Genomic DNA, 10,314 nt, shown 5'->3' with positions numbered 1-10,314 from the left:
CTCTCTCTCTCTCTGCCTCATTCATTCATTTCCATCGACGCTCCGTGACTCACTGGTCGCCGCAGCTGTCAATCACAGCCCTGATCCCGCCCCCTCTCCGCTCCCTGCGTGGACACACCCATCGTTTCCTCACCGGCATTTCATTTACACCGTTTTTATTGGTATTATCTCCACGCGCGCGGAGGGCTCAACCCCTCCTCCTCCTCCTCTTCTACCTCTTCTCTCTCCTCCCTCTCTCCCCCCTTTCTCTCTCTCTCTCCGTCTGCCTGTGTGTATGTGAAAGGTTACGGCGGGGGTAGCGGCAACATCAAACACCGTTGAGTCTGCATGTGTGAGTGTGTGTGAATGAAAGTGAGTGTGTTTAAACATATGTGTGTGTGCGTGTGTGTGTGTGTGTGGTCCGTTGCATTTTCTACCTAGTGGGCGTGTGCCTCCCCCTCCCTCCCTCCTCCTCTCCTCCCCTCCCTCCCTGCAGACCGGTGCATGTGCAGGATGATGACCGCATGTTTGCGCTAATTCCGCAGCTTTTTCCCCCTAATCATCATCTCTAAAAACTCTCGTATCTCCTCCTCCTTCTTCTCCTTCTCCTTCTCGAGTGGGTAATTTCTCCGTGCATGCTTTTTCACGCGCGGCTCAACCCTCCCACCACTCCTCTTCCTCTCCTCCCTCCTCCTCCTCCTCCTGCTGCTGCTCCTCCTGCTCCTCAGCGTGGAGGTGCGGGGCCACTATACTGGCTGTGTTGTTGCGGCACTGGATGGATCTAAGGAGCATGTTGGCGGCTGAAGCTCCGGGCGGTGCACATCACGGAGGGAAATAATACAACAAGGAGGATTCTTTTTCTTTTTTTTTAATTATTAGTATTTTTTTTATTTTTTTTAATCATTTTTTTCTCAATCAGTCAGTCAGTCAGTCACCTACCTGCGCTGTGGCGACATGTCAAACTCAAACAAAAGCAAGAAGGACAAAGAAATCCTCGCAGAGTACGAGAGTCAAGTCAAAGGTAAGATCAGTGTGTTTTTACTACGAGCCGATTCCTGCAGCACCAAGCACCAGGCAGCAGGCACACCCACTCCTCTCACCTAGGCACACACACACACACACACACACACACACACACACACACACACACACACACACACACACACACACACACACACACACACACACAGAACACACACCTGTCTGCCAGCATGTTCACCACTCATGCCCATGCAGTGGATCCATCCATCCATCCAGCTCAGTGTGTGTGTCTTTCAGTGTGTGTGTGTGTGTGTGTGTGTGTGTGTGTGTGTGTGTGTGTGTGTGTGTGTGTGTGTGTGTGTGTGTGTGTGTGTGTGTGTGTGTGTGTGTGTGTGTGTGTGTGTATGTGTGTGTGTGTGTAGGGGAGCTGACACCTCACCGTGAGACGTCAGGATTTCTGGGTTCATCCTGAGTGCTGCATGGCGCCTGAGGGGGGACGAAGGGGGGAGGAGGAGGAGGAGGAGAGAGGAGGATGGGTTGTATTTAGATAAACCGTGTGTGTGTGTGTGTGTGTGTGTGTGTGTATCTGTGCATGCATGTGTGTGTGTGTGTGTGTGTGTGTGTGTGTGTTTTAGTGTCTCTTACACTCAGACCTGAGGCGAGTGTGTCCTCGTCTGGGTTAGTCGTTCTATTGGTATTCCTCTGAGGCTCTGACTGCAGCAGTGTGTGTGTGCGTGCATTTGCGTGTTCGTGTGTGTGCGTGCGTGCGTGCGTTTGCATGTGTGTGTGTGTGTGGTCTCCGTAGTTACCTGACGGCCCTGCTTGCTGCTAAACTGGTCACATGTCTTTAGGTGATGAGGAGGATGAGGATGATGGGGATGATGGTGGTGATGATGACAACCTCAGCTCTGAAATAGTGGTTGCCATGACCGTGGGACAACCCCCCCTCCCTCCTCTTCCTCCTCCTCTTCCTCCTCCTCCTCCTCCTCCTCCTCCTCTTCCTCCCGGCGCCATGGTAACCATCCTCTCCGTCCTCGCTTCGTGTGGTGCCGGCTGATGATGGACAAGTCAAATGACCTTTTTATGAAAACTACAACTCTTTAACAGGCAGCCTTCGTCTCTCTCTCTCTATCTCTCTCTCTCTCTGCACTGGAGGAAGAGGAGGAGGAGGAGGAAGAGGAGGAGGAGGGGTTGCCAGATTTTGTTGTGTCCCCCTTTTTCACCTGCTGTACCTACTAGTCTGGCACAGTTCAAAATGTCCGACCTTTTACCGGCGCGACACCTCATTCGGATTCACCTGCACCTGCAAATGCCATCGGACACACACGGGCCTCGATCTCACTGATGATGACATTTCTTCTCCTTCTTCCTCTTCTGTCTCTCCCATGCGGCCTCCATCTCTCCATCTCTCTATCTCTATCTCTCTCTCTCTTCCTCCACATGGCTCTTCACACTTTTCTTCCATGTTCCACTTGTCACCTACGCCCACACACACACCACACCATCGCCGGCGCCATCGCTTTCTGCTTCTTCTAAAAGGAGCTTTTCAAAAAAAAAATCCACTCTCCTCTGATACAACGAAGACGAGATGTGTGTTCACTCTATTCTTTCTCTCTTTCTCTTCATCCCTCTTTACCCCTCTGCAAACCCCCTTTTCTTTTTTTTTCTCTTCTTTTCTTCTGCACACACACTTGAACGCACAATGAATCGACGCAGACTTTGAGTGATTAAATCTAATGGAGAGTATAGTGGAGAGCGTTACAGTGAGGAGTGAGGAGAGTGTGTGTCTGTTTGCTTCTGTTTGTGTTTGTGAATGTGAATGTGAATGTGTGTGTGTGTGTGTGCATGTGGCCCTTTGCTCTGGCACGCTGCCAAAACACACTCGGGGATGCCCTGCATTGTAATGACCGGCTCGCTTGCTGGCTCTCTGGCTGGCTCGGCCCGGCCCGCTCTGCTCTGCGCCCCTGTCGCCTCCTGCCGAGAGCCCAACGTATAGATCCGCTGCCGTTGTAACTATGTGCTTTCCAAGTCTGCCTCCCTGCTCCGGCTCCTGATTGGCCGACGGAGGAGGTGGTGTGTAATGTATACACAGGAGGAGGCCACCACCGCCGCCGCCGCTGCTCTCTCACGAGGAGGAGGAGGAGGAGGAGAGGTGAGGTGAGCCTGTTGGGAAAGGTAGCAAGCAGCAGGATTATGCACAGTGCTGACAATACATATTTGTATGTGCTTGATAACGCTCTGGGTTTTGAATTGTGCGTCTTGTGCCGGACCGTCACCTCACACCGTGTGACAGTGTGACACCTCGAGGTGGAGGGGAGTGGGAAAGGGAGGGAGGGGGGGGTGTCTTAATGAGAAAATGCAAATGAAAAAGAGGAGAAAAGGGGAGAAAAAAAGAAAGAAAGAGCTCTGCAGGAGGAGAGAGAAGAGGAGAGGAGGCAGAGATGAAGTGTTTCTTGCTGCACGCTGCGCCGGCGGCTGCAGCTCGTGTCTTTTCTCTTTTTTTTTTTGCCTGCGTGTGCAATGCATGCAGGTGATTAGTGACCTCACATCTGTAGCTACACCTGCAGGACGGACGGAGAGAGAGAGAGACAAACAGACAGACAGATAGATAGATAGATGGATGGATGGATGGATAGATGGACAGATAGAGAGAGAGAGAGAGAGAGGGTGAAGGGATGAGGTAATGAAGTGGCTCTTCACTGAGTAAACGTTCTGGAGAGCTGCCATCGTCGCTGTCCTTTCCTTTCCTTAATCATGATCCAGCAGTTACTCCTGTGTGTGTGCCCCTGTGTCCTTGAACCTGGTCGTCACGGCAACGGTCAGCTTCCTGTTCCTGTGACATCACATATTTATATATTCAATTTCATACACACCGGGTGTTTATACCTTCTTTTTATTCATTTCATTGGGTGTCGACAGAAAACGAGCGAAATCTTGAATTTCCAGTTTGTACCACATACCTAACAGTACACACACAGCTTCAGGGATTTGTAAACGCGTTCTAATTATCGACAATTTAATGTGTAAGATTAAAGCGAAATCCTTCAGTGAAACAGAAAATGCTCTGTAGGGGAAGAGTGGAAGACAGTCTGTAATAAAAAGAATCTAAACGGGAGGAAACGGGCAGGTCGACTTCCCTTCAAAGCCAGAAGACGTCGACAGTCTGGAGAAGTCTGGACAGAAGACTTCTCGTTTTTAAAGAGAGTCCGGTGATGAGAGGAACAAAAAGCAACGACTCGCTTAGTTATTATCCATGAAGACGGACGGGCGACCTGGAGATGCATGCAGCTGTTCTGGACCGATGAGTCGGACACGAGGATGAGTGAAGCTTCAGTGGTGGTTTTTCTTGCAGGTTTAAAGCCTCACGTCCGCGAGTGGAGTTGGAGGTTTGATCAGAATCAAACCCCTCATTGATCCCAGATTCGCTCTGCAGAAGGTCGTCAAAGTGTCCAACGATAAAGTCGGAGTCTTAAACCCAATCCTGCTTCTAAGTTTAGATCAGAAGTCTGGGGTGAAGGATGAAGGTGTAGGACCACACTTAGAAACAAAAGGGTGTGACAAATTTTCCAGAAACCACCAGATACACCAGCAAGAGATGATAAAGGTTACAACAATTTTATGTTTCATTCAATCTTTTGTCCCCTGTTCTTCATAGAGAAGTTTTCAAAGAAAATCTATAGAATACTGTTCCTAAAGTTGGACATCATTGATGCTGGCTTCATTTTATTTCATTTATGGCTCTATGCACAGCTCCACTACTTCCTGAATTTAAGGCAGCTCCTTTATTTCCTGTTTTACATTATTGGACAAACTGATTAATCCAGGTGTGTCTGACTATTGTGACGACTCGGACACACCTGGATTAATCAGTTTGTCCAATAATGTAAGACAGGAAATAAAAGAGCAGCATTAAGTTCAGGAAGTAGTGGAGCTGTGCATAGAGCCCATTAAGTTGCTGCACAAAAAGTCATCAGGTTATACATTTAACATACATAAACAACATAAACATTTTACATACAGACTATACATTTAACATAGACGGAGCTTGGAGATGAGTGGAGTTCAGTAAGTGGGGAAAAAAGCTGTACATGACGGTCCCGCATGTTTGCATATTTTCATGTCTGATAAAGCAGATCATGTCCATAACTGAAGTCCAACAGCAGTAAAATTATTATACAAGTTGTCTGACATGATGCATATGATGATGACATATTACGGTTTAGTAGTGGTGTCTCATTTTGTAGGGGAATGTTTGTTTTTTTTAACCCCTGCCTTTGACCACTGAATAAAAAATGTGACTGGACCTTTGAGGACCAAGTCCAAAGACCAGAAGAACCCAAAACAGATGGATTTGCCTCCACAAAGTCCTCAAGATCTCAACAACTTGGAGTCTAGGATCAAATTGAAACCTCAAAAGGAACGACAGCAGGTTCTCCAAGATCGTGGAGATGTAGGACCGAAGAGGAGAGACCGATAAACATTATTCCTGCAGCATCCTCACTCATTCGCTGCGTCCTAAACCTTTATTCTTGCAGATAAACAGCGTTCCTCATTACAGAGGTGAACACAGGAGAGGGTTTTGGACGGATAATGAATCGCGGGATAATTAATGAGTCAGTCAGTTTCCTCATCAGCAGCTGGAAGTGAGCGCTCCCTCAGTCTGGAGAGGGAGGCACAAAGGACGGAGGGGAAAGTCTGTCATCTGACAACAGATGATGGAATCAATTAATGTGACAGTCACTTTCTCAACTTAATTGATGAACAATCTTTTTAAAACGGCCTAAAAAAAAGTGGAAAAAATTCAAGGTTAAGTAATGTCTTTGGTAGTAGGCTACAGTGCTGCATCTGATCAACGTTGAGCCCAGATTCAAAAGCCAGATGTGTTCAGTTTATTATCTCGCATGACTAAGCAGTAACAAGAAATATTTGGCATTTTTCTCCAACTTGATTATCAGATTACATTGATTAACTGTTGATTAGTCTCTTTATGCTGGGTGGGGTTGGGTCCTAATTGCTGATACCGTTTTGGATCTGGTTCCCAGGCCTCTATAAAGCCTGGATTCATTAAGTTCTGATGTTAATGACTCTCTAGTCAAAACCTTTTATCTCTCCTCATTATTCTTTATTGGCTAAAACCAAAATTGAAAACATGCATGACTGATGCTGTCTCCAGTTACAATGAACAACTCCACTAGACAGTAGATTATAACAGCTTTCCTGTTGAAGGAGCTTGTGGCTTTTATTACTGCTACCCAGCTAATGTTAGCATCAGCAGCTTGTTTAATTACGAGTCTAGAAGAGACATTATGAGTTCAACATCAAAATTCTTCAATATCTGTCTCCAGAGGTGGAAATAAAGCCACTTGCTTCGCTTCTATTTTGTTTCTCCTATTGAAATTAGCATGCAAATGGGCTAACTTCGGTACAGTCAGCCCGTCTCATGATTTTCCGATACCGAGTCACTGTAGTAGGGTTGGGCGGTATGACGGTATTATACCGCGTGACGGTATAAAATGTCTACCGGTAGAGATTTTGCAATACCGTTTATACCGGAGAAAGAGCAGATGTCTGCGGCATCTCTCTGAGTCACTGTAGTTAGACCGCCTCGACACACGGGGGAGCCGGCACTGCAGCAGACTGCTTGGCGTGGTTGCATCAGCATGACGAAGAAGATTCACTCCAGCCGTAATTTTTTTTCGATCGATCAGCTGTGTTTCACGTACGTTTCACGTACCGTTTCACGTACCGTTTCATGTGTCATAGTTCTGATGGTTAGACAGATGAATTAGACCTCTAACACATCCTAAAGTTTGACTTGTCAGAGTTTTTCAGAAGAGGAGTAAGTCAGGTTATAAGCGATGCTAATCTCTGTTAGCCCGTCTATGGTGTTTTACATTATACGTTAGCATTAAGCTAGCGGGCTTTTTATGCTTAGTTGTGACACTGGCTGTGTGTGTTTTAAACGTTGTTTCAAACTATGTGGGTTTGATTGAACATCTTTGATGCCTAAATATATATTGCCGCTTAACATATTGCTTTACTCCTCTTTCTATGTGCCATTTTTACGGTAGGACAGGCTAGGACCAATACATCCATGGCTAGGACACAGTTTATTATGGTCACTTCCGTCCCTCCCACCCACCGTTTTTCCGTCAGTTGTTGAAATTTGAGCCCTTTTGTACTACTTTACGTTGACTGTAAAGGTTACTTAGGAACTCTAGAGTAACTTCTTTGATTTTCCCGGTTTGACCTGTTTGAACAGCCATAGACAGCACAGACCGTAGCCATTTTTGTAAAATGCAAGCTTGTGATTCTGTCATTTATTTTTTTATATATAATTGCACTAACTGGAGCCAGACTGCTCTGGCATTTTTCCTGTCTTTTTTAAATAGAAATCCAAGTTGAAAAATAAAAGAGGAAAATGATCAAATGCGACAGTATGGGTTATTTTAAGCCATTAATTGAATTTACAGGGGGAAAAAACATACCGTGATATATACCGTTACCGTGATATGAAATTACTCATACCGTGATATAAGATTTTGCTCATACCGCCCAACCCTACACTGTAGCATCCAGTCCTTCGTGAATAAGAAGCTCCTCAGGGAACGTATTATAAGATATTGCATTGTAAAGTCTACAAAGATCTTGGCAAAACTTGTAAATAAACAGCTGTTAAATGCTAACACTGGCTATGTAGGCTAGTGGTAGTACAGTAGCCTGTAGCTCCTTTAAGAAAAACTAATCAAGAAGAAATATTGCAAGTTTAGCATCAAACTCCATTCCCACTTACATCTGTCTTTAGAAGCAAAATGCAACATCTATGGTAACTCTATCATAGCTATCTGCTCTTCTACTGAAGTTAGCATGCTAACCAGCTAGCTCACGTAGCCTATCCTTTTGGTATTAGCAAAGATGTGAAGTGTTGATGCACAGAGCAGTACAATCTGTTTCAGGCTATGTTTACACCGAAACGATCTATATAGAAAATGCAAAAGTGGCGTTGCGTTCTCACTTTCTATTCAACATTTAGACAAGCGTTTTAGGGTGTTTTTTTTTTTTCGTTTTTAAGCCCTAAAAACGCTGTCGCCGTCTAAATGAAAGGCACATCCGATAAAATATTTTGTTGTTTTCACCCACAAGTTGCGAGATGTATAAACATATGGCCTCAGTTTTTCTCGATGTGCAAAGAGAATGATGCTGAAGTTGTTAAATTTGTGCATTTATGGGTTTTTTTCGTTGCTGTTTTTAAAGGACTAGTTGCAGGATTTTTGTGATCGGATGTCGAGAAACAGAGGTGTTTCAAATCTTATTTAACATTTTGTGTTTAAAGCAGGAAATGTAGATTTCATGTGACTAAAAAGCAGAAAAAAGAATCTTATTTATATGCAAATTGTAACTTTAAACAAAGAATATAAAGCGAAATTGATGACTGTGCAATGCATCAGCCCCTCATCCTTCTCGCTGGTTTTCAATGCTTCAAATGCCCTTTGTCGGTCCGTGACCTGAACGCTCCTTCCCTCCGGCCAAAGCAGCAAAACGAGCTCTGGGGAGTTTTCAGATGGAATCAGTTTAGAGATTCCACGAACGAGACAGATTCTTTTTGCTCGGTACATTGTCTGTGTTTTTTTTTTTTTTTTCCTGTGTCAGTGTTTTGCCACATTGTGCGGTGCAGACTGTAGCCGCTCTGATCAAAGAGGCTGAGTCTTGTCGTTGGGGGTGTTACGAGGAGGTTTCTAAGACGGGAGCGTTTCAGACATCAAAAGCCAAAGCGCGGCGGATGTCCTCCATTCACTTTCAATTGACTGTGATCCAAGCGGAGGAGTTTCATTGATATAATCTCAACACCTCAGTGGATCTGCTGGAGTCCTCTGCAAAATTAAAACCCCTTCATCCGACACAGACAGACGCTCTCTCTCCTCTTTAGGCCTGCTGTTAATCCGCTGATTCCAGCAGACTTTATTTCTTTATTTAACACATTTATTATAAGGTTCATAAGTTGGCAGAAACGGATGAAGAATAGAAATCAAAATATAAACCCAAAACGCTCAAAATTACACTTTTAACCATTTATGTTTGACTAATACTTGGAAAATCAGGATCTAAAGTCATATTTAAGAATCAGTTCCTGACATCTGAGAAACTGGAATCCCTATTAATCTACGGCAACAGTGTGTATTGTTAAAAAAAGATATAATAGCCTATTTAATCTAAATAATTTGCAGTTAAATTGATATTTAAGTTGATGGTTATTTGCAGCCTTAAATAATAATCTATAGCCACAGTGACGGCTCTGTGCAGCTAAATGCTAACATTAACATTAGTCAACATTAGTCAACACATTAACATCCTGATGTTAAAGGTGCATTGTGTAGGAATTCCTCCCATCTAGCGTTGCAGTTGTATATCGCAAGCAACTCAATCGTATTTTTCATGCTGCATTCACGTGAAATTGGGCAGATGGCAGACGAAATTAATGAAAAACAGACTTTTGAACCAAATAATCGATTTTCGTGAATAGATAACAGGAGAAGTTACACAATGTCCCTTTAAGCAGGTGCTACTAAAGTATTAGCATGTTCCCCTTATTGCTCATTATCAACGTACAGCTCATCTCTGCTGCTAAACAGGAAATAAATGTTTGTTTTCATCCTTTTTTTTTAAAGAAATCGTTTTGTCATTGCCTCCAGAGCAGCTTTATGTAAAGAGGCAAAGTTTCACATCGTCTTTACACCATCATACAGTACATTTTACCCCCTTTTGATGTGGAGGATTGAAATCCCAATAGAAAAGAATGAATGGGATTCACAAGGAAGCAAAAAAGAGTGCATTAACGCAGAGATTCCCCAACTGGTTTGTCATGATTCCACGAAATAACAAGTGCAGTTTGATCCTGGAAACAAAAAGGAAGCTTGTTCTCTTCTCTTCTCTTTTGAATGTTCTGTTATAATGACGAGGAGGTTGTGCAGCAGCGGCGGTGGCGGTGGCCTCAAGGTTGAAGGAGCTGGTTGGTTTGTGACTGGACGGTTGCCAGGTTGTGACTGTGATTAAATCTGGGTAGGCAAAAGTGAAAGCAGCAGCATCAACACCGCCACTGTGGCGTCCTTGAGCGTGACCTTTAACCCCCCGACGGCTGCAGCAGTGGCAGCGACCAGGTGGGAGAGGTATCGCATCAATCCAGCGTTAATTATCTATACATCAACCTTTTTTTTCTACTGATTTCTATTTATTTTATTCACATTTTCCATGAGTTTTTCACAAGTGTTTGAACCATATTTGAGGAACTGTTGCAAAAAAGCTGATTGATTATCAATATCAACCCCCCAAAAATCCCATATTAGTTACATTAATGTG

The 10,314-nt window shown here is 44.4% G+C and overlaps 1 protein-coding gene across 1 annotated transcript in view; it reads left to right on the top strand.

The window, feature by feature from the left end:
- Positions 1-933: 933 nt before the first annotated feature.
- Positions 934-10,314, top strand: part of srgap1b (SLIT-ROBO Rho GTPase activating protein 1b) — a gene marked incomplete at both ends in the record, with an annotated part of 53,167 nt that continues 43,786 nt past the window's right edge. The window contains one exon of the mRNA XM_083999578.1: positions 934-1,000. Within this exon, the coding sequence (XP_083855704.1) occupies positions 934-1,000 (67 nt within the window). The remainder of the gene's footprint in view (positions 1,001-10,314) is intronic.

Source organism: Trachurus trachurus (genome assembly GCF_905171665.1).
Source record: "Trachurus trachurus genome assembly, chromosome: 23".
NCBI classification, from domain to species: Eukaryota; Metazoa; Chordata; class Actinopteri; order Carangiformes; family Carangidae; genus Trachurus; species Trachurus trachurus.
The sequence above is the reverse complement of the archived record's forward strand: the minus strand, read 5'-3'. Positions and strand labels throughout refer to the sequence as shown.